The 23690-nt window shown below is 43.7% G+C and overlaps 1 protein-coding gene across 2 annotated transcripts in view; it reads left to right on the top strand.

The window, feature by feature from the left end:
* Window positions 1-9974: 9974 nt before the first annotated feature.
* The window catches only part of MTR (5-methyltetrahydrofolate-homocysteine methyltransferase), a 56066-nt gene continuing 42350 nt past the window's right edge, over window positions 9975-23690 (top strand). The window contains exons 1-8 of one of the 2 annotated variants that reach the window (XM_050894801.1): window positions 11230-11312; window positions 14150-14160; window positions 16365-16579; window positions 19757-19846; window positions 20672-20741; window positions 21904-21996; window positions 22089-22195; window positions 23469-23528. In XM_050894801.1, coding sequence (XP_050750758.1) covers window positions 11230-11312; window positions 14150-14160; window positions 16365-16579; window positions 19757-19846; window positions 20672-20741; window positions 21904-21996; window positions 22089-22195; window positions 23469-23528 — 729 coding nt within the window. Of the gene's footprint in view, window positions 9997-11229; window positions 11313-14149; window positions 14161-16364; window positions 16580-19756; window positions 19847-20671; window positions 20742-21903; window positions 21997-22088; window positions 22196-23468; window positions 23529-23690 lie in introns of those variants that run through there. The other variant, XM_050894802.1, reaches the window with a different exon arrangement.

Below are 23690 nucleotides of genomic sequence, written 5' to 3'. Positions count from 1 at the left end.
AGCATGCTGAATAACAGTCTTGCTGTTATTTGCGCATCATCTAGGGACAATGCTCCATGACAGTTCTAACTTTTAGCTTTGTTATTTGCTGACGGAAGGTGACAAAGCCTGGTTTGCCACAGCAAGCTGGCAAGCAACCGTACTGTCCAGCAAACACCACTGCCACTCGGAAGCAATAACTGCGTCATTATCTGAAGCAACTTGTGGAAGAAGGGGCTGAAATGGTAATATTTTGATACGTAAATAAAAATGTACAAATATCATTATATTCTTTAGCCATTGTATTGTATTTCATTTTTTCCCATTTTTCATTTGAGTATAGTTGCATATGCACTTGTAAGAAGCTGAAATTATGCTTGTGGCAAAAAGACAAATGTAAACTTTATAAAAAAGAAAGACAACACATTTTTTAACACTTTTCATTCTTCTTCTTAACCATCAATACATTTCTGTCAGCCACCTACACTTAAGAAGACTGGCCCCAATAGCACTCCAAATTAAATATTTTGATTATGCTTGTGCAAAACCCTTCCTTCCATCAAAAATGAATAACTGCCTTTTTCATTTTATTTCAGCGTGAAAAACCGAAAACATTCATTTATGATGGAATCCAGCTGACCGCCCTGCCACTCTCCCTCCTCTGGGAGCCTGGGCAGATTTTTTGTAAGACTCATTGTTTCTTCAAGCCAGATCAAGAACCCAGCTGGCCCAGCTGGCTTTATTTGCAGAGGACAACTGGAATAGCTAGAGTGGAATAAATATTCTGCCAAAGTCCTTTTGGCAGCACCTAGCTCAGAGTCATTACAAGGCAACTCCTTACGGCAACGCCTAGCTCAGAGGCATCACCCCTTTTTATAATGGTGGCATTTAACTGAAGCGTTACTCTGCAGACAGGATTGCCTTGAGCGGCGGCCATTCATTTGCCTTCTCTGAGGAGGCATCTCCCTTCCTGTGAGCCCTACCGTCTCTTCTCGGATTACTTTCCCTTCTAACCCAGTCACCAGCCTCCTTCTGCGACTGCCCTTTTCCCACTTCTAACAGCTGTCCTTTAGAGCTTAAATGTTCCTGACTGGAGATGTTAACTTAAATCTAGTTTAATGATCTCAAGGCTCCCTTGAATCGGATTTTGAAGGGAGACAGTTTATTTCTACTTGATCAGAATGCAGTTATTCTTGATTTGTACTAAGGCAATACATAAAGTATTATTCCCTTTGTTTTTATTTAATATCTTTAGCTTTGCCTGCTACTCCCGGAGTACTTATTAGACCCTTCAATAGACAGGAATGGTAGTATGCCCCTCCAGCCACCAGCTGTATATGGAAAGACATTTGTGTACTGCGTGGAAAATGAAGATATAAACCACAGATTAGTCCACCAGCACTTTCTGGCGTCAAAATCCAGGTGCTTGCAGTGAGTTTAGCTCTACACAGCACAGAGGGGCGAAGAGAGTGAAGCCTGATTAACCTACCCCCCAGCTCGTACCCTCTTCATACCCTCCTGGTGGCTTTGCCAGCTCCCAGTGTACCTGCCCTGCATGCATGTAGAAGTGCAAATAGGAGAGAAGAAAAGGGGAGGGTAATACAGAGTCTTTTCATGTGCCGGAATATCCAGGGAGACTCAGATCTACTTTCTCTTGCAGCCCTCTGACGGTACCTACAAGCTCAAGTCATTGACAGAGACTCTGTTATGTGAGGGGCTGTACAGTGTACAAAGACTGCTCCTGATCTAAGGAACAATCAGGGGAAACGTACACGGAAAATGCTAATGGGATGTAGCAATGCTAACAGAGACTTCTGAGGACTTGTCAGCAGATCTTAGACTGCTTAATACGTTTTAGGCTTTACAAGTGTTAAGGCCCAAAAGTAAGTCTTTTAGTTTGACAAGGCAAAAAGAGATGTCAAGAAAAAAAAACAAACAATATGAAAGGGAATTATTGTAGACCATAGGCTGCAGAAGAAACTTTTCACTTCCATGTTGAAAACTAGCCAAAGAATAAGACCTGACTGGTGTAAGTAAACACAGGGTGGAAATATTAGGCCTTTAGGGTGACAAAGTACACTCTGGGCATGTTTGTTCTAATGTAAATTTATATTACTGATAACTAAAGAAGGGCTCTGCCCTAGAGCAGTGTTCCCTGTCAGTGTCTCTTGTTGATGCTGTTGCTACTGTTTGCAGAGGCAAGAGGCTTCTTCTTCCTCACAATTTAATTTCTGAGGCTTGGGCAAGATTTAGAACCAACACCACCTTTGAGTATTTCTTCCTATTTTAAGATACACAAGACTTTCAGCATTCTTCACTGTGAGGGGGGTGAGGCACTGGAAGAGGTTGCCCAGAGAGGTTGTGGATGCCCCCTCCCGGAAGTGTTCAAGGCCAGGTTGGATGGGTCTTTGAGCAACCTGGTCTAGTGGAAGGTGTCCCTGCCCATGGCAGGGGGTTTGGAACTAGGTGATCTTTAAGGTCCCTTCCAACCCAAACCATTCTATGGTTCTATGATAAGGTTCTTTTCTATCTGATAAGTTTATATCATTATACCACTTGCACATTTCTTTCGTTTAATATTTTGATTTGAGAACAATTTTCTTTATTCACAGTTAATATTTCCAGCAAAAGCAGTTCTCTAGAAGGGTTCATATTTCTGGAACTGGTTCCTTAAACTTGTTTTCTAGCTCACGTCTGGGACTCAAATCCTTGCCCCCTGTCTCCCTGCTCCTGACCTCATCAGCTTCCAGCTCCCCTCTCTGGTTCTGCTCTTCTACCTAGAATGAATTGAACACGTGAGAAGGGATGGCATTGCTCAAACCACGCTGAAAAAAGAGGAGATTGTGACTGCCTGTAGAAAGGGTAGAGAAAATGTCACTGCTACGTCTGTGATCATAAGCAGTTTTCACAAAGGGTTGAAACCTAGTGGGTTAGACTTTAAAACAAATTGTATAAACTGTGCAGTTCCAAAGTCCTTGAAAGGAAAGAGAATTGCCTATAAAACATGCTTTTCTAACAGATAGTTGATAACACACAGGATTGTTTGTACGTGTAAGTCAGAGAAAGCCAAGGAGGGCACCAGTCTTTCAAGGTATTTTACACAGAAGGATTCCCTCTGCCCTTGCAAAAAATCTTAAAAGGTTAGCTGTTCCATGAAAGAAAGCTATATTAATAGAGGCTGTTCACTCCCTGGAATGGAGTCATGACTGACAGCCGGGAGCACTGCTGGAAGCTCTCCAATGCCACTCACGTCGTATGACGTGCACATGTCCCTTTCCTCTGCCCCATTGTCGTGGTTTAAGCCCAGCCAGCAACAAAGCACTGTGCAGCCACTTGCTCACTCCTCCCCCCCAGCAGGATGGGGAGGAGAAAATACACCAAAAAACCTCGTGGGTTGAGACAAGGACAGGGAGGGATCACTCACCAATTACGGTCACAGGCAAAACAGACTCGGCTTAGGGAAAAAGAAATCAATTTAATTTGTTACCAATCAAATCAGAGTAGGATAATGAGAAATAGAACCATATCTTAAAAACACACCTTCCCCCCACCCCTCCCTTCTTCCCGGGCTCACCTTTGCTCCCCATTCCTCTACCTCCTCCCCCCTAGTGGCGCAGGGGGATGGGGAATGGGGGTTGCGGTCAGTTCATCACACGCTGTTTCTGCCGCTCCTTCCTCCTCGGGGGGAGGACTCCTCACACTCTTCCCCTGCTCCACCGTGGGGTCCCTCCCGCGGGCATCAGCCCTCCAGGAGCTTCTCTAACTCAAGTCCTTTCCACGCACTGCAGTCCTCCGTGAACTGCTGCAGCGTGGGCTCTCCCACAGAGTCATGGCCTTCTCCGGGCCCAGCCACCTGCTCCGGTGTGGGGTCCTCCATGGGCTGCAGGGGAATCTCTGCTCCACCGTTAACCCTTCATGGGCTGCAGGGGGACGGCCTGCCATCTCACCAAGGGCTGCAGGGGAATCTCTGCTCCGGTGCACCTCGTCCCTCTCCTTCTTCACTGACCTCCATGTCTGCATGGTTGTTTCTCTCACATCCCACTCCTCTCTCTGCTGCCCATTCAGAAGTCTTTTTCTCCTTAAATATGTTATCCCAGAGGTGCTGCCACCGTTGCTGATGCGCTTGGCCTTGGCCAGCAGCGGGTCTGACTTGGAACTGGGGAAGCTTCTAGCAGCTTCTCACAGGAGCCACCCCTGTAGCTCCTCCCCCGCTACCAAAACCCCACCACGCAAACCCAACACACCCTTTGTGCTACATCTGCACTTCCAGGATGCAGACGGCTGCATTACTTGGCTATGTCTGTACTTGCCATGTTGTCCACCTTTCCAAGTTGGCCAAACGTTTCTACAATCCTCCTTATTAGACGCATTCTTATAGACCTCAAGCTGTGTTGAACACAAACTGATGTGCTTGCCGGGTGGAGTGTGATCCCATTTATAGTGCACAGGCAGCAAAAGTATGCCTAGGGCTTGTACTCTGATAGTCCCCCTCAGCTTCTTGTGTCTGTGTCTCCGAGCTAGTCTATCTACTGGTAAGGCCCTAAGAACACCAGCAGGCTCCAATTGCCCTCAACAGCAACGTATCAGACCTCCACTCCGCACCTCCCACCCATTAGCCACGGAGATGCATTTAACTCAGGCCTCATCCTCGCTCCTTGCTTGAGCTATGTTGTATGTATACTATGCCTTGCCTACTCTACAAGACTTTCTGGCTTCACCTTGGCCCTGTCTTATGGCTATAGATTGTCTAACGGTCACTGGACTGTGGGCTGAACCTGGTAGCATCGCTGGACCTGCCCTTCTTGTTTGGGTACTGCAGGACTGCCTCCCTGCCTGTGAGGTTACCGCTCCTGCCTGCCTTGCCGTCGCCCTCACGCCTACTCTGTCACCAAGACCTTCCAGTTCTCCTTCACAGGGTGAGCCCTGCAGCCTCAACTGATTTTTGAGGCGCTGTCTGTTGAATGGAGAACTTCATAAATGGCGTGCTCTAGCCCTTCAGCTTGTGGATGTCTGGCAACACAGCAAGAAGCTCTGCCAGCACGTAAGAGAAGAGGAGGTGCCTTCAGAAACCTGTTTCCATAACCAGTCCGGACTGATCCAGGGCAGGTGTCATCCTGCCCTGGGCAGGGGCAGTGCAGCTCAGACTTCACTCGGCCATGCTAACAGGGAGAGAGAAGCTGAGAATCTCATGCACATCCACGGCAAAATGTTTTCTAACTCTCTGAGCTCAATGGTGAGCAGGTTTTCCTTGGTGCACACATTTAGCTGCATGTGACCTGGCCCTTTTTGCCCAGTTCCCGTGCTGTCACGGGGCAGCTGGCAAGCCTGCAGTGCTTCTTCCTCTCTCTTCTATGAATTTGATGTGGATGCCTGAAAGGTGCATACTGAAGGTTTTAAAAATGATGCAAAATTTCACAATCATATGAAGCCTGTAATGAATTGAAAGCAGTTGACAGAGTTTGCCTTGCGCAGCAGTACAGATAAGCTGCAAGACTACACCCCTATTGAATTCCCAGTCCTCTTCATGCCTGCGTTTCAGCCCTTCTAGGCATTTATACACTTTTTGAGCAACACAGATTATCTGAAGAGATGCAAAAGGTTATATTCAGTTCACTTTAGTGGGTTTGTTTTCACTGAGATGGAGACTTTGGGCTTTTTTTAAAGTAGTGAAGTCCAAAATCTGTTCTATGGTAAGTAGAATAAATTTGTTGATATTCCTCTAAGCTGCGTACGTTTAATAGGCTATTTTGGCATTTGGAGTGTGCTTAGAATTGATGTTGAAACAATCAGCTTTCTTTTGGTTTCTGGTAATATTTTGATCCTGGAATAGAAATGTTAACATCATAATTTGACTTAAATGGAACAAATAATTTGTATTTTGATCACAAAAAATCACCCTCTAAGTTGTGGGGCTAGAAAATTAATTATTAAATAGAAATTGTAATTCTTAAGCACAGAGGAAATTCTGAAAATAAAAAACAAGTAGCGTAACTTAGTCATCCGAAATAGGGCAAGAATCCAGCTGCAGCAAAACAGCACAAGTGGTAAGTAACCTTACAGAACAGAGTGCCCAGAGCTGTGCTCTGAAATCAGATTAATCTGTTTTGTCTTTCAGATTTCTGCACGGTGCTGTGAATGCTTCACTTGGATGTAATCCTCTGAAATACAACTGTTCTTTAGTAACATGAATAATCCCACTGTTCTTGTTTAAATAAGGATTACTTACGTGAATAGCCCATTGGGAACTGCATCCTCAGGAATAAAGGCAGATACTATGGGAATGAAAGGCATATTTTTGTAATGAATATTAGGGAGGTATCTAAAACGTATACCCAAAAGCTAAGAGTGTGCTAAGCCCCTGTGTTTGATCTTACACACGCATAAGGTGAGTATGCCATTTGAATACACAGGTGTGCATGTAGAGTAACGACCTGGTGAACCAGATCCTTGGCACTGGGAAAAAAAATCAAAATATGAAGATGGCTTTGTTTGCTTCAACCACTACCTGGTTCTAAAAGATCTGTGAGAGTTTAGCTGTGTGTGGGAGGAGCTGGGGAAAGTGGTAGTTTGAAAATACCTTCAAATATACTTGAAATACCAGAACTCAGTCTGACTGAAAGATTTGGGGTTTTTTTTGCTAAGGATATTAATTTGGATTTGTAGTTTAATCCTGTTGCAATTAGGAAGATGTTAGCTTCACTGAAGCACCACTTATAACCACCTTCAGAAACCAGGATTCTCACCATGATGATAGATGTTTGCAAGAATGACACTATGTCTGCAACTGATGTTTAAATAGGACTAATTCCCAACAGTGTTAAGGTCAGGTTTCTCAGATGTGGGAATGATGGCACCTTTGTGTTCTCCCTTCCTTTATTCCATTGCTCCAGCAACTCTAAGCTGCTCCTGGTGTTACTCTAAACGTATGAAAGGGAACAGTATTTTGACAGCCTAATTTAGTAAAATAAGAACAACACTCCGTACGATAAAGAAAAAGCACTTTTCAAGCTTAAGGGCATGCTCACTGCAAATCCTTGTAGGTTTCCTGCAAACATACCATGTGTTAGAGCTTCTCAAAGAAATAGTTCAAAAATCTTAGTAACTGCAGGTGTGTGGCAGCCTTGGGATAGGGACACGCACCGGGACTCTTAGCACTGCGCAGTACTGTCATCATTGAAACTAAATCAAGAAAAGGGACCTGAAATCCTCTAACATTGCAAAACATATTAAGGCTTAAGTTCTGTGTTGATACTCCTTTGTTGGATGATCTGATTTGATAATCACTACCCTTAACCACTCATTCCTCTTCCCTTCCCCCTCTGGAGTGTATCTTGCCTCGGCTGTGCTCATTCAGTTGTCTGTACAACTCCAGTTTCTCAAGCAAGTTAAACACAGTCTGAGGCTGGGCGGCTGCCGCCCTCTCTTCCTGCTGCTGCTCCTACAGCAGCTCTGGAGACCGTTCAGCCGCAGATGAATTGCATCAGAGACCTGTTCCCACTGAAAATTGACCTTTAAGGAAGAATTGTGTTTGAGGGCTAGCACCCGCACAAGGAAAGGCACGGAAATATGAGGATGGCGCAGGGTGGAATTTGGACTGACTTTTCACAGCACTGCACAGTCAAAGTGGCTCAAGCTGGTTGTGAAACTGCAGAATAAATGGGATGTGTGAAATGATCCTTTTCAAAAGCACTTTTCAGCTTTTTCTTTTTTTTTTCCTTCCCCCTGACCTACTTTGCAGCAGTTACACAAACAACTGCATCAGCACACGCAAGGACGTGCTGAGCTATGGTACAAAGATCTGTTGCCACAAAGCAACTGTGGAGACAGTGAGCTTTTTAACATGAATTGCTGCCAGAGAAAATTTTCATAGCATTAAGTGGCATGACAAAAAGGTCAGAAGTTGACCAAAAGCCAAGCAAGGAAATAAACACCCTAAAATCTCTTAATAAACGGTTCTCAAAGCATTGCTTATCTCTATAGTATAGGCAAATTATGCGTCAAAGGGATAAAATTTTTAGGAGTCCCAAAAACTCTAGGAGTACCTGACTTTTGCTTCTGTTTAGTGTATTCCACTTCTGTTGTTAGGCTTTTAAAGTTTATGGGCTTCTAGACCATCGCATCTTACACTGGAATTTTGGGACACATTTTTGCAGTGGGAGCTCGGACTGACCACTGCAATGGTTTGCCAAGAGGCAACGTCCGCTCTCCAGCGATGTCTCCTGGCATTCAAAACTGGAGCATGGACCAGCTCTACATGCTCTACATGTGCTCTGTGTGCTCTATATGCACTACAACTGAAGCTGGACTACTATCTAGTTGATTTGCAGGCTGCCTATATTTCTTCTGAAGCTGAATTAGACATATACATTATTTAAGCATAAAAGTACATTTTTTATATGTACTTGCATCACCATTGACCAAAGTGACAGCTGATTATAAAAGTTCCTAGATCGCATTGGACTCAAAGGGTTTGTAACCAACTGTTTTTGTGTCTCAAAAGAAAATTCAAGAGTAAACATTTAGCCTCCAGGAATCATCTACACTAATGGCTTTTAACTCATTTTGAGTCCCCTAAAAAATTTCCAGGGAAAATGCAGAAGCCATTATTAAGTACGGTACATTTAGCAACCCACACGCTCAGCTGTTAAAAGGCTTTACCGTTACTGCACAGAGCTGAGGCCCAGGCACCTGGAGGGAAGCAAACTCAGTTCATTCCTGTTAGCACAGAACCAGCAGCCTCTGCATCTTCACCTGCAGTATTTGCATTGCTTGCTTCAGTTACTGAACCAGCCGAGGAAAACAGAAAAGGCTGGTCAATAATCCATTTTACAGACTTCCTTCTTCTTTTCATATTTTGAACACTGAACTAGTTTAAATGACAATGCTGTTCACGTTTATTACTGGCATTTGAATTACTAACACTGTAAATGAGAGCAGCGGTTATTCCCTTGAGCTATTCTGACTCTGGGCAAGCAAGCATCCGCTATACAGTGTAATGCTTGTGAGGCTGCTCTGCAGCTGTAACAGGCAGGGATTTCTTTCTTTTAAAATATGAGTCCTCAGATAAGAAGCTGAAAAGATCTATCATCGGAAGTGAAACTCTTGTGTCAAAATAAGACACATTTTATTTGTTTTGTTCAACTGTCAAGCAAACTGTGCCTTAATTTGCTCGCTTCCTTTAGTATAAACTTGTTTCCAGGTTTACATGCCAGTAACATGCATCCACACATCACTGGCAAGTCTGATGTCCAGTTTATGTAAGGCATATTTACATCTGTTTCCTCTCAACACTAAGTCTTTAATTGCAATACAAGTGTTGTTGGCATTTGAAAGACTTATTCCCCCCCCCCCCCCCGAGATGAGGGGACAACTCATTTTGTTTAGCCCTGCCTGGCGGCAAAATCATCCCCCAGTTAACTACAGGGGCACCTAAAGCTATCGGCGTTTAACGTTAGGAGAGTTAGTTAAAGACCAGGCTTTGCTCTCCCCATCCAGCCGTACGTTTAAGAGCCGCCGTCCTCAGGCTGCAGAAAGAAAGCAAACCAGCTCCTCGGGTGAGTTTTCAGCCTGCTACTGCGGCTGCCGATCCAGCTTCAGCAGGTACTGCCGCTCTCCAGCCGCGCCGACCCGACCCGGGGGCAGAGGGCTCCCGGGCAGTGGCCAGCCAGGCCGACAACGGGCCTAAACGAGCGCTGCCCGCCGCTGAGGGGCAGCTCCCTGAGACCCGCAGCTTTCGCCTGAGGCAGCGTGTGTGTGACAGGCGGGGAGACACCCCCCCCCCCCGCAGTCCGTTCCCCCTCGGGCCAACGGCAGCAACGGCCGCCCCGCGCGGGGCGGCAGCCCGCGCTTCCTGCCCGCGCTCTGGGCGGAGCTCGCGCGTCAAGGTGTGACGCGGGAGCCCTGCTGCTCGTGCTCGCCTCACGGATTGCGCGCGAGCCCTCTGGCCCCCCGGCGCGGCGCGGCGCGGCGCGCAGCGGCGGTGACGTCTCGGCAGCATGGCGCCCACGGGGCCGGCCGGCGCCGACCCGCCGGGTAACGGGCGCGAGCGCTGGGGTGGGGGGTCGTGGCGTGTGCGCGAGCGCACCGGGTGTGGGGGGGAGGTGGCAGCGGCGGGCCGGGGCCGGGGCCCGCCACGTGCTGCTGTGGCAGCGGGCCGGGCCGGGGCGGGGCCTTCCCGCCTACGGGCGGGGGGGGACGGGACGTGGGGAGCCGCTGAGCCGCTTCCCCTCTCCCGGGAGCGGCGGGGGCTGCCGCAGCGGGCAGTGAGCTCGCCCTCCCCTCAGCATCTGGCGTTGGCCCGCGGCTCGACACGGGCGCAGTGGCACCCTGGGGCGGTGCTGGTGGCGGGGTGTCAGTTACTCGCAGCGTTTAACTTTTGCAAAAGGCGCGTTCGGCGGCTCGGCGTGCACTTCAGCGGGCCGCGCCCAGCCGAAAGGGCGGCGTTGATGGCGCTAGTGAATAAGGGCGCTTGTTGCAGGAGCCCCCGGCCGCTCCGGTGCTGAGCCGGTCCCTTGGAGTAGGCTTCGCTCTACTTAGAAGGGGTCCGGAGGGTGCTGGGGCACCCGCGCCGCCCCGTCGGGCGCAGTTAAGCCGGAAAAATAAAAAAAACCGAACTGCGTGAGAGGCTGCAGCTTGGTGGTAGGGACTAGGTGTGCTGCAGCTGCTCCGGCGCTGTAAGCCAAAAGTGTCATTTCGCGGGTTAAACCGAAGTCGTTGGAAGGGGAGGAGAAGTGACATCAGCTGTTAGTTGGCATTGTCGGTATTTTAAAATGGACAGTTCTGTCAGTGGCTGCTTTCAGTGGTGCTGCTACCTGCAGAGATCCCAAGCACTTTCCTTTTTGATATTTCTGAGGGAATGCCTGCTGCTGAGCCTGTACTTCAGCCCAGGCTTGCATCCCTTGGCTTGTTAAAGAGGCCCGCAGTCCTTCTCGCTGCAGAGCTGTGTGCAGCGTCGACTCCATAATCAGCTTTTCTGATCCAAGGTTTTTCCAGGTTCCTCTGGCAAAGGTGACGTTGGCCTGCCCTGCCCTGCCCTTTCTCCCATGCTGTTTAGGGCCAAGCCATGGCAAGTGACTGTCCTGCTGCTGCAGAACCGAATGGGTTTGGCTGAAATGGGAAACATGTGAGGGTGTTTCAGCAGCAGCTTGAGAAGTGGTGGCCGTTGGAGAAAAGTTCCGCTTAGGTGGAAGCAAAAATTGTGTGCTGGGGGTGTTTGTGGAGCCCCACTGAACAGGCAGAAGGCAGTAGATGATGGTGTGTACATCTGGCAGTGATGCAAAGGACTTGCATTTGGGAGCAGGCCGTCGGGAAGCTGAGCGAAGTGCTTCTCCCTAGCCTTTCAGTGGCAGGGGCATGCCACAAAGCAAGGCTGTACTGATCTGGAGGCTGGTTTGTTTCCCCATGGTTCCTCCCTGTAATGAATGTCTGATAATCTGTTGTGAACAGTTTAATGTCAGGAGATGGACAGTTGTGGTTATAACAGAGGAAGCTTTCTGAGCCTGGTATTTGCGTATTTAGCTAGAGATGGTGGGCACAACTAACAGGACTCCCCTGTTATTCTGAGACTTCAGTGACTTTTGTGGTTGTCGTTTTGCCTTTCAAGCTAACTTTGTAAATTCATTGGCCACACAAGTGTCTGTCTCTTTGTTACGGAAGACCTGAATGGTTCTTAAGACAAGTGCCGACACGGAAAATGCCAGCAAGGTGCACATAGGTACCCAAGGTGAAGTGGTAAGATCCAATGCTTCTCTCTTTGGATAGGCAGGGTAACAAATAACTTAGCAATAGGGTGCTGCTGCCCACTGTTGTAGAGGACCTGTCTGCCATCTGTTGCTACAGTTCATGAAACTCTTAATGTTGCCAGAGGGCATCCAGTTGAAGAAGATTTAATTAATTAAACAGCAAGTAATTCTAAGGTTATGAGCTGTCTGTGGCAGGCTGATAGCAGGAGCGTCCTTTCTAGCTACTATTGTCATAATTTCTGTGTGCTGCACAATAATTTTTTGAATGATGGAGAAACTTGTGCTTGGAGCTCGTGCGGGGCAATGCTGGTTTTCTGAATTAGGATGTGCAAATGTGGGGTGGCCCTGTTGCCTGTTAGGACAGGACCTGGTCAGCCTAGGAAATAGGGGGTACTGTAAGTGCCTATAGCTCCTGGTAGTTCTTCAGTTTGTGTTCTTTCACATTAACGTGATGAAAATACTATAATACTGTCACAGCTGAGTTGATCTTTTATTAAAAGCTTTGGAAGCAACTTGTAATCCTTTATTCCTTTGCAAGTACCTGTATATCAGACTGTTGTCCCAAAAATTCAGGATTCTTTTACCCGGTGTGCAAAAAAGCCGATTAGCACACAGAGTCGAGATATTTGTTTATTTCATGTCTGTGCAGAGATGGGTGCTAGGTGGTAACTCCACAAAGCTAACACTCCGTTAACATATGGTAAAACATTTTATACATTTTGAGCAACAGTTATCAGTACTTTTACAGTTTCGCTTAGTGACCCTTGTTCCTATTGGTTCTCGCAAGCCTCACCTCCACTTCAAGTTGCAGCGTGTTCCTTTTTTACTGCGCATGTTCTGTGAGGAAGGGGTTTCTGTTGGTAGGGGGCTCTCCCTACCCGAGGGCGGGTTTCCTATTACGTTAATTAGGATAGTTCACTCAAAGTTCAAGTAGCTCTTTGGTTGCCCTTGTGCTTATCTTGGTATTTCTTTACCCGGCTGACTTATGGTGTCATCTTGTTTCTCTTCTCAAGGTCGTGCCTCGTTAACTAAGCAGCATCCTTTGTTTTGTTTCTTGTATATCTCCAACATGACTATTTTATACTAAGAATAAATTTTTAATAGAAGTGCATAAATAATAAAAAACACCTTTTGAGAATCACTGCAGGCATCAGAAAAATGTGTTTTTAAGCAAATTACAAGCTTTGAAGTCCTGTTTCTTGTGGAGAATATGCGTTTATCCCTTCAATTCTGCACGTATGGCCTGTGTGTGGGTTGGGTTGGGTTAAGGAGATGAAGGAGCATCATCTTGCCCTATCCCCTGAGCTGTTTAGTTGCCACATTTTGAAAATGGAAGGTTACAGTTGGGCAAAGTTTATAATTGTTAGTGGTAGAATGACTGGAGGGGTGAATAGCTGTTCTACAGGGACACCTTGTGTGCTATGCAAACTTGGAAACATCTCCAAGGGGTAAAAGCACCCTGTCTGTGCTGGAGAGGGGAATTATGTGAGTTGAATGCTGAATTAAGATGACGCTACTTGTTTAGCAGAGCTGACTCCTAGCCTCCTCCCTGCTTTTTTCCCAAGGGCAGAGTTCAGCACTTTCTAGCATGGCTTTATGAATTGATCCTCTCTGATTTCTGGGGTCTTTTTGGACCTGTCTGCAGACTTTGTTTCCAACTTGAAAACTGCATCATCAGTGTGCCAGAGCACGACTTCAAGTAGTGCAGGCTCCTAATGGAAGAAGAGTCAAGTGTTATCCATAGCGAGCACAGGTAAATTGGGTTTTGGTGGGCTTGGAGCTATGCCGTCCATTTGTAAAACGTAGAGTCTGTGTACCTCTGGCACTGATGGCCACCTTCGTGATTTCCACCCTATTTCCTGCAGCTTTTTGAGATGCTGCTGAAGAAGCACAGTTTTTGAAAGCTTCTTCAGAATAAGGCTCTCGCAGAGCTGGGAGCAGAGATGAGGCAGAAATCTGTGCTCCTATAAGCAGAAAACAGTACACTGAAGCGGCATCTGTTCAGTGAGGCAAGCTGTAGAGAAGGCAAAACAGACTATGTGAGGTGCAGGATTTAAAACCAAACTGTAAATCTTTGTTTGCTTCCCAGTGTGTATAAGAAGATAGTTGGGAAGCATGTGGGTAAAAGGGACAGAAGCCTATGGAAAGGAGGACTGGTTCTGGGAGGGCTCCTGTGGCCCGCCTCAGCTGTCTGGGCTGCAGCTCTCAGCGTCAAGGAGTTGACTTAGGAGGCTACATTAAAGCAAAAGCAAGCTCTAATGTGTTGTCCTGGTTTCAGCTGGGATAGAGTTAATTTTCTTCCTAGTAGCTGGTATAGTGCTGTGTTTTGGATTTAGTATGAGAATAATGTTGATAACACATTGATGTTTTTAGTTATTGCTAAGTAGTGTTTAGACTAAGTCAAGGATTTTTCAGCTTCTCGTGGCCAGCCAGCAAGAAGGCTGGAGGGGCATGAGAAGCTGGGAGGAGACACAGCCAGGACAGCTGACCCAAACTGGCCAAAGGATATTCCATACCATATGACATCATGCCCAGTATATAAACTGGGGGGAGTTGGCTGGGAGGGGCGGATCGTGGCTCGGGAACTAACTGGGCATTGGTCGACAGGTGGTGAGCAGTTGCATTGTGCATCACTTGTTTTGTATATTCTAATTCCTTTAGTATTATTATTGTTGTTATTATTCTCATTATTTTACTTCCTTTTCTGTCCTATTAAACTGTCTTTATCTCAACCCACAAGGTTGTTTTTTTGGTTTTGGTTTGGTTTGGTTTGATTTTTTTTTCCCCGATTCTTTCCCCCATCCCACTGGGTGGGGGAGAGTGAGCAAGTGGCTGCATGGTGCTTAGGTGCTGGCTGGGGTTAAACCACGACATGTGTATGTCTCGTTGGGTTGTAGCTCTTGCAAAGCACAAGAGTTATGGTCCATGGGAGTCTGCACTGCAGAAGTACTTTCAGATACAATTTTTTGAGTCTTGCTTCTGAAAGCCTTTAGCTCAAGGACTGATTTTATTTTCATGAATAATTTGATGGTTTAACGTGAGTAGGTTTAAGCTCTTGTATAAGGACCTGCTGAGCCTGCCTGTGTGGTGTTCAAACTTTCAACTTGAAATGAGGGTGGCTTGCTTTTTTGTATTTTAATCTCTCTTCAAATGCTTCATACTTGTTATAGAGCAAATTTTATTTGGCTTCTCTTCTTGATGAGACTACATCTGATTTAGAGCTATTTTTCCAGAGTGTTGGTATAAATGTAACCTTGTAATACTTTACTGTTGGCCTCATCTTCTCTCCAGCGTATTCTTTTTTAACAGTACTGATGTCAAAACAGAAGTTCCATTGCAAGAATGCAGAAGGAAAAAAGTCAAATCAGTTAGCAGTTGCCAGTGATTTTTAAGTACTACTGTGTAAGTTGTAATGAGACGTAAGGATATTTTTGTGCTTCAGAAATCATTTGTTTTTACAAGTGTTTTGATGGTAGTGCATAACCAAAATGCAAAACAGGTATTTACTCAAAGTGAGTAAGCCCAAGCTGAATGAAGGAGAAAGATGAAGAATAACACATTGTTCATCTACATGGTTGTGAAAGAGAAGTGGGATCCCACTCTTGTAAAATGGGTTTTTGATAAAGAGGCTGTTTGATTATTTTGCTATATGCATGTAAGTGTGTCTTCATTCTGAAATGATTCTGCGTATGTTCTGAAGAGGAAAATAAGGATTACTTTTGTTGGGGTTTTTGGTTTTGTTTTTGTTGTTTTGTTTTTTTTTCCCCCAGTGTCTCAGATTATAGTTTTGGCTTTTTGTTTAATGTTAGGAATGGGCTTTGTTTGGGATCTTAAAGCATTACAATACTGCATCATCATTCCTAATGATAGCTCTGAAATTTCTATAGTTTTCTGTTTCAGTTATTGTTAGACTTACTCTGTCCAATATCTTGTAATTAGCATGTGATTTGCTTGATTTGTTTTCTTCTGGCATTGTTGTGGAGCAGAAGATCTTGCTGTGTTTGTGCAAAAGAAGGTAAAACCTGGCTATTATCTGTTGGTGTATCTTGGTGTTTGTTCACTAACAGAAGTGCAAAATGGTTATTTACTACTGTAACCCTAGAAAGAGGTGAATTTGGGACTCACTCGAAGAATTGTTTTTGCTTGCTCAGTTTATTTCTCCATCATTATGGTATAGGCAATTGAAGTAGAATTTTTTTTAAAATGAAGTTTACTAGTTTCTGGTTTGCACTTGTGTACCACTTACAGTATGGTGCCTGGTACCAAGAGGCAGCTCTGTGTTGCTGGTCAAATGTTGCTGTGGTGGAAATTATCACACTTTTCGGGGTTGGAGACTAGTTTATACAGAGAGTTTGATGTATGCCCTTGTGAACTTTTGATACTCTTTTTTTTTTCTGCAGCTGACTGTGTGCAGTCACTGTACTTAGGTGAAGGACCAATTGAGTCTAATTCTATTTAGATAGATGCAGCTGTTACCTGACATCAGCTGATTGGAGCTGTAGGTGAACTAAACCAATTACTGTTTGATTTCAGTAGAGCATTAGTTATTTTATTCTGTTTCTTAAATGGGAAGAGCTCAGGTTGCACAAATGTATAGATAGGGAATTTGAAAGCTGCTTAAATATTTGATTTATTTTCTTACAGTAGATCCCCAGAAAAGCGTGGAAGAAGAAATTGAATCAGTTCTGCAGGAGCGGATAATGGTTTTGGATGGAGGCATGGGTACCATGATCCAGCAACATGCCCTGTCAGAAGAGGATTTCCGAGGGCATGAATTTAAAGATCATTCCAGGCCTTTGAAAGGCAATAATGACCTTCTCAGTATAACTCAACCTGATATAATCTGTGACATACACAAGGTAGGTGGTTTTGATTTCTGTCTCTTGACAAGAGAAGGAAGGAGAATTTGGCCTCTGCACTCCCCTTTTCCATGCCACAGGCTACTGGCTCTGCTGCGTCTTTAGAGTGCTAGGTAACCATGCGAAAAAGAATGAGCAGATTTGACTGTTCTGGTTGTGTGAGCACAGCATTTGTGTCTTGGTTCCTGGTGTCACCCAGGCAGTATTGTTTTTAAATCCCTTTTTGACTTATGTCCCTGGTGCATTTCTATTAATTGTAGATTCTGATTTTTTTTCATTTTTCTTTCCTTTTCTCCTCCTGAACCAGCACCTGAAATGCATCGAAGTAGGACATATCTGAATTCTAGATGCATGTTTCTATAACTGCGTATTAAAGAGCTGTTAAGTGTGGCAGCCTGAAGCAGGCCTTTCCATAGTTAATGAGTATATGGGCTTCCTAATGAGTACATGTGCTTCCATATTCTCATTTTTTCCCTAGAATATTAATGTGTGGCCCAGAGAATAAAACAGTCCAGAGTTGATCGTTAAGAATTTGCGAACAAATTTTATTATTTCCCTATCTTCAATTAGACTTTAAAAAACAACTTCCTAAGTCTTGTATTTCTTAAGTTGCAGGTATTTGTAGGTCTTACTGTAATAATTGGAATGTTTGAATAGCATTGCAAGTAGTTGATATTCAGTTGAAGCCTCACATCTGTTCTGGGTTTTTCCAATTATTTATTAAAAAGATCTGTATTTCATTGATTAGAATTATAATTGGCTTATGTTTGTTGAACATGGTATGTAATCTGTGTTTTTATATTTACATTCTAACTGTCATTCTTTGGATTTTAAGAAAGATGAGTTGAAAAGAATCAGAGTCTTTGACCTATAAAAATTTCAGGAGGAAATGTTCATAGATTGAGTTCAGTCCCTAGACTGTCAACTGAGCTGTAGTGGTCATGAACCTTGGAATTTATAATAGCTTGTGGGTTTAATTGGGTAAGCTGGTTTAACAGTTGAATTTTGCAGGTTTGGCAGAGCAATAGTGATGTGACTTGAGAATGAATGTATTGAGTCAAACCAAGTAGCCTGCTGTCATCCCTCCAATGGCCACTTGTAGGTGCTTTAGGAAGAGTGTAAGAATAGAACAAGGCTGTGGCGGTCCCCATGCCTGCAGCAACTTTTGGGTCAAGTGCTTTCTGAGCCATGGGTGGTGACTTCATATTTTATAGCTACCAGTGGTTATTTCTTCTGAGAATTGGACAGAACTTGAAATAAAAGATTAAAATATTTCTACAAAGTAAATATAATCCCACTATATGTATGGTGGTGGTGGTTGTTTTTTTTTTTTTTTTAATGACCCAGTGAGTCAGATCTCACATATATCAGTAACTTGAAAAGTAAATGTTAGCTGTACCTTGTCTGGCAAAGTAAGATTCAGTGGTAAGAGAGATGATGTATTTTCAAAGGCAAAAATAATCTTCGTGCTTTGAACATATTGTTTCCTTCTGTGGTGGTAGACAGTAAAGTTGAAGGGTTTTTGCTAAAATGACAGATCTGAACTAAATAAAAGCTAGTACACAGCTGTACACATTTAACATCTTTCTTTATTCTAGATGATTTTCAGAAACTTCATTACTTGGTTGTTAGTGTACATGTAAGAACTTGTATATTTTCATCTAGCTATTTGTAGGTATTTCCATATGTAACCAGGAAGAGCTGAGAGAAAGGATGTTAGTTTGCAGCAAAACATGTTTTAAAGCAAACTTAATTCTTTTCTGCTGTCATTTGGATCAAGACTTTATTTGCCCTGTTGAACCCCCAGAGCTCATCTTCTTCTTATAGGAAAATCTGAGTGGTTTATGGTTAATGGCCACATCAGTATTTTTGACTTTCAGCACTTCAAATGTCTTCATTTCCTTGAGTATGCAGGGGTCGCCTAAGTGTTAACCTGATCAAAAAGAGGAATTAGGGAGGGAGGAGGACAACTGATAGAGGTTATAAAAACTCAGACTACAATCTGCAAAAATATTTCAGTTTGTAGTGATTTCAGTTTACTTCAGTGGGAATTAGACAACCAAAATGGAGCAGAAGTTTTTGTGAATTGTTTTGTGAATCTGGGCCATTAGTTAAACTTTAAACGTGATCTGCACAAAACATAATTCTCCTAAGCTTGTATTCTGTCCCAGTATGCTGTTGTGCTGTACAGCTCCCTTCAGAATGTTTAAATTTTCTGATCCTCTGTTGTTGTTTAACTGGTGCCTTTTCTGAGTCTGGTTTAACCCTAGCCAGCAACTAAGCACCATACAGCCGCTCGCTCACTCCTCCCCCTCCCAGTGAGATGGGGAGGAGAATCAGAAAAAGTAAAACTCGTGGGTTGAGATAAGAACAGTTTAATAACTAAAGTAAAACAAAATATAGTACTAAAAAAAAAAAATTGTAATGAAAAGGAATATAACAAAAAAAGGGACACCCCCCCCACCCACCCCCCCAAAAAAAACCCCCAGTGATGCAGTGTAATTGCTCACCACCTGCTGACCGATGCCCAAGAAGTGATCTGCCCCTCCCGGCCAACTCCCCCCAGTTTATATACTGGGCATGATGTCATATGGTATGGAATATCCCTTTGGCTAGTTCAGGTCAGCTGTCCTGGCTACGCTGCCTCCCAGCTTCTTGTATGCCTGCTTGCTGGCAGAGCATGGGAAACTGAAACATCCTTAACTTAGGATAAGCACTACTTAGCAACAACTAAAACATCAGAGTGTTATCAACATTATTCTCACACTAAATCCAAACCACAGCACTGTACCAGCTACTAAAAAGAAAATTAACTCTATCCCAGCCGAAACCAGGACAGCAGCCCTTGCTTGCTGATGGCAATTGGACTATGTCCAACCGTGTCGCTGTGCAAAAATCTAGAATGTGCTCCAGGTGCTGGACTCGGTGACAGAGGTGACTCTATAAATGTCACCTGTTAATAGAAAGTGTGGCTGACACTAAAACTCTGAAAATTGGTTACATGGAACACTTCTATTGCTTTGGCCCTCAGAGTAAGGCCTTCAGAGTTTGATCTGCTTTGAATTAGGAGATGATTTGTGACTTTTTGTCAACTGAAAGAGACAAAGTAGTTGGGTTGCTTTCATTCCGTATCTCAGTTCGGAAGGTCTTGGAGTTTTTTTCTTTCATGTCTTGCAGGAATATTTGCTGTCAGGTGCTGACATCATTGAAACTAACACTTTCAGCAGCACCCGAGTTGCACAAGCTGACTATGGCCTTGAGCATTTGGTAAGAATGCTAAATTATTTACACATTAAAATGTTAATCAAGATTTTTGTCTTAGCAGCCAAGATTAGCTTAGTCCCAGAGTCCACTGGTATTGTGTTTATTGACTGCATGCTGCCTCTTGAGCCATGTGATGGGGTTGTAGCTCATTTCTGCTGCTGTGGACAATTGTACTTACTGTGTGTGACAGTCATAGTGTGCCTCTTGTTGACGAAGGCACAGGCAATAATAATTTGTCCTAGATTTTGTTTGAGCATTCACAGAATGTCTCGGTTCTGTGAACAGGGATGTTTTGCTTCAGTCCTTCCAACATACCAAGTGCAACAATGGAACTGCTTTTTTCCTGGAAGTTATTTGCGTGGTGTTTGTGCTGGTGTATGTAGAAGTCCTTTCAAGCTTGCATTTGTCATACCTATTCTGTGTTATGTGTTGTTTTCAGAATTTGAGAAATATGTGAAAGAAAATACTTGGAAATATGCTACTTGAATACAAAGTGAATTTAAAAGTAGTTAATTTTGTCCTCAAAGTCCTGTTCTTCAGCTTCTGTTGACTTCAGCAGGATTTAATTAGTACCTTACAGAATGAAATTTTATGATTAGCAGCTGTAGGCTGGGGCATACGTGGGATGAGACCTGCCATGTAACTCTGTTGCTGAGATGTATAGAGCTGTTCCTTTTGAAGTTTTGTAATAGTGCTTATATGTATTTGTATGGCTTAGGGAGCCTTCAGAGTGTACTGCAAGCTACTGAATGGAAGTGTGTTTCTTTGAGGATGAGTTATGCTGTACTGAACTAAAGGTTAGTTGGTAATTTTCTGTAATTGTTCTAGGCATATCGGTTAAACAGAGTCTCTGCACAGGTGGCCAGAAAAGCAGCAGATGATGTAACTGCTCAGACAGGTAAGCAATATTTATTTTAATTTCTTATTCATTGTGGTTTTGACTGTCTTGCTACAATCTTTGAAATGTTGCTAACTAGAGGGTAGCTTGATGGTTTACATCACAGGGACATAACTTGCAGACACGCACACTTTTCATTTTAGGCACAGTAGCAATTTCACATCCCTACTCATATCACACCAATTTCAGCATGTTTGTAGGATCTGGTCCTTAGTTTGTTCTGCAGGATGGCTCTCCTGTGCCTGCCTGTTTTAGACTGCAGGCGATACATATCTTCCAGGTGTGTTTTAGAGAAAACAAATTCAGCAGGGACTGCTAAAGTTACTTAGGTTTGTACGGCACAAGTCTTTGTACTACAGAATTAGGATAGCTGATTGTAGGTAAATGTGGATTACCAGTTACTCCTAGTGTAAGTCTTGCGGTTTGACTTCACTCAGCAGCTACTGGAATGTGCTTAGTATGTGACCGTCATCTGTAAATGTGCAGTCTTTTACCTTCCGGGCTTTATGTGAGAGGGTGATAGCTCATTTACACTGCTGTAGGCAATGCTGTCTTTCAAAGACAAGTAATTTCCTCTTGTATTCTGGCATCAAACTGTATTTCAAGCTAACAGGGCTGCTGCTGCTGTCCAGATAACACCTTACTGATGTGATTCATAGTATGCAGTAAAAATGTAAGATTTGAAATACGCTTTAAAAAAAAAGTGAGGTTTTTTATGAACACATGCCAGAATATTCAAATCAGGTTATCTAGTGAAAAATTCCAGGACAGTTCTATGCTGTGCATTTAAAGTAATTGAATGAAGCTTCCTGTGTCAGAGACAAATGATACTTAGAAGAAAAATTGAGCCAATTGCCTTTTTCATAGATGTTCTTCTGTCTCATGTGTATACACTGAACATCTTGTTGGATAGGATTAAAACAAAAGTCAGCTGTGCTGTGCAATCTTGTGCTGATCAAACTCTTGATTTGAGACAGGAGTTTCCTGTTTTATAGTTCTTCATCCCTGAATGATATGCATGTCTTGGTGTCCTTGGAGTGTTTTTACATTGACATGGCTGTCATTGTAAAACCAGAGGTAAATTGTTTTGTGACGTGTGGTTTGTTGTTTTTTTTGGTTTGGTTCCCCTCCCCCCCCCCCCCCCCCCCGTATCTTGGTTTAGGAATTAGGAGATATGTTGCTGGAGCCATGGGTCCAACAAACAGGACACTCTCTGTGTCACCATCTGTGGAGAGACCAGATTACAGGAACATAAGTAAGTATTTATAACCATCAAGTTATTTAACTTAGGTGATGGTCTTGAAAGAGATACCTCCAGATGAAATTAACATCATTCCTGTTTTACAGCTTTTGATGAACTCGTTGAAGCCTATAAGGAACAAGCCAAAGGACTTTTGGATGGAGGAGTTGATATCTTGTTAGTGGAAACCATATTTGATACAGCCAATGCCAAGGTGAGACTCTTGGAAAAAAAAATACTCAGTAATATGTGTGTTTGGTGTACTACCTAAGGAAATTCAACGTAGTATTTGTAAGAGCTATCAGCTACTGCTTACTAAATACATGAAAAGACTCTTCAGTCAATAGCAAACAGGTAGAATGTAAGGAGGTGGTTTTTAATCACCCTTTTCCAGAGTTTTTCCTTTGCCTTTTAATATGTGCTGTTAGTATCTTTCTGGCTGTCTGTGCCAGCTGTCCTCTTATTCCCAGAAGCTCTGCTGTATTGCAAAACATCTCCAAATGCATCTGATGTTTTGTATTGTTCAGCATAAGCAGGTCCAAAGGATGCTTGTGATGCACACTGGAGACGGAACGTCCAGTGTATCTGATTGCAGGCATGGGAAGGCTTGTGAGACAGTCATGTTAAAATGTGGGTTTTTTGGGAACTCTGACACTCTGTCATCAGCTTTAAAAAAAGAACAATTGGGAGTAGAGGATTAGAAGGGTAAAATACGAGGAATAAGCCGTTGAAATATGCCACAATTCATGTGATTTTGACACTTCCTTCTTTATCTAATAATTGCTCAGTGCAGGTGGTGGAGTTGTTAGAGCGCTTAAAACTGTCTTGCAGTTTTACGTGGAAAAGTCTGGCTGGATATGCACACAGCGTTTCTTCAGGCTTTTGCCACAGGCTGATTAACGTGTGCAGTGGCATGACTTGCCCTTTGCAGATTGGACCAGTCATCATGAAGTTTGGCTAGGATCCTATAGGCTTAACATAGTGCTGAGCTCATGTTCATATGCAAATTTCTTACGCTAAGGAGGCAGGAAATTTTCAGGACCTTCCAAGGGGTCACTGCAGTCCTTACTGTTAAAATTTGTGCTGGTTAGAATCGTTTGCAAACTGCATGTCTAAACAGATTCAAGGGCAGTGAATGCGTACTGAGAATAGTATATACAATCGTGTTTGGGCTGGGGATTGTGCTGCAGGTGTGAGGGAGAAGTACATGCCGATGTGGTTTGGGTTTCAGAGTCGTCTTGGTCTTACTTGGCTACCCCATGGTACTTCCTTTCTACTTGTTACCAAAATGTGTTTTGGAACATCTGGAAGATGTTAGGGGTAAGGGCAAAACCTCTTGAATGTAGTCAGTTCTTGCAGGCCATATGAGGTAGCAGGTTGCATAAAAAGCCACAAAAAAATATTAGAAAAAAAAAAAAAAGCAAACCCCTACAAACTAAAGAACTCCCGAAACGTCCATTAATATTTTGCAACTTATTCTTCTATAGGCAGCTCTTTTTGCACTCCAGACATTGTTTGAGGAAGAGTATGCTCCCCGACCCATATTCGTAAGTATATATTATTTATTTAATATTTTACATATACTTAAGCTTGATTTGTGAACTAGCTGAGGTGGCAGTTAATTGAAGTGTTTTGAAATGAAGGAACTAAGTGTCTTGGAAATGAACTTTTTTCACATAATTGTGAAAGGAAAAACTCTTATGCAAAGA

Source organism: Gymnogyps californianus, chromosome 3 (genome assembly GCF_018139145.2).
Source record: "Gymnogyps californianus isolate 813 chromosome 3, ASM1813914v2, whole genome shotgun sequence".
Classification (NCBI taxonomy): Eukaryota; Metazoa; Chordata; class Aves; order Accipitriformes; family Cathartidae; genus Gymnogyps; species Gymnogyps californianus.
Note: the sequence above shows the minus strand (reverse complement) of the source record. Positions and strands in the feature narration are given on the sequence as shown.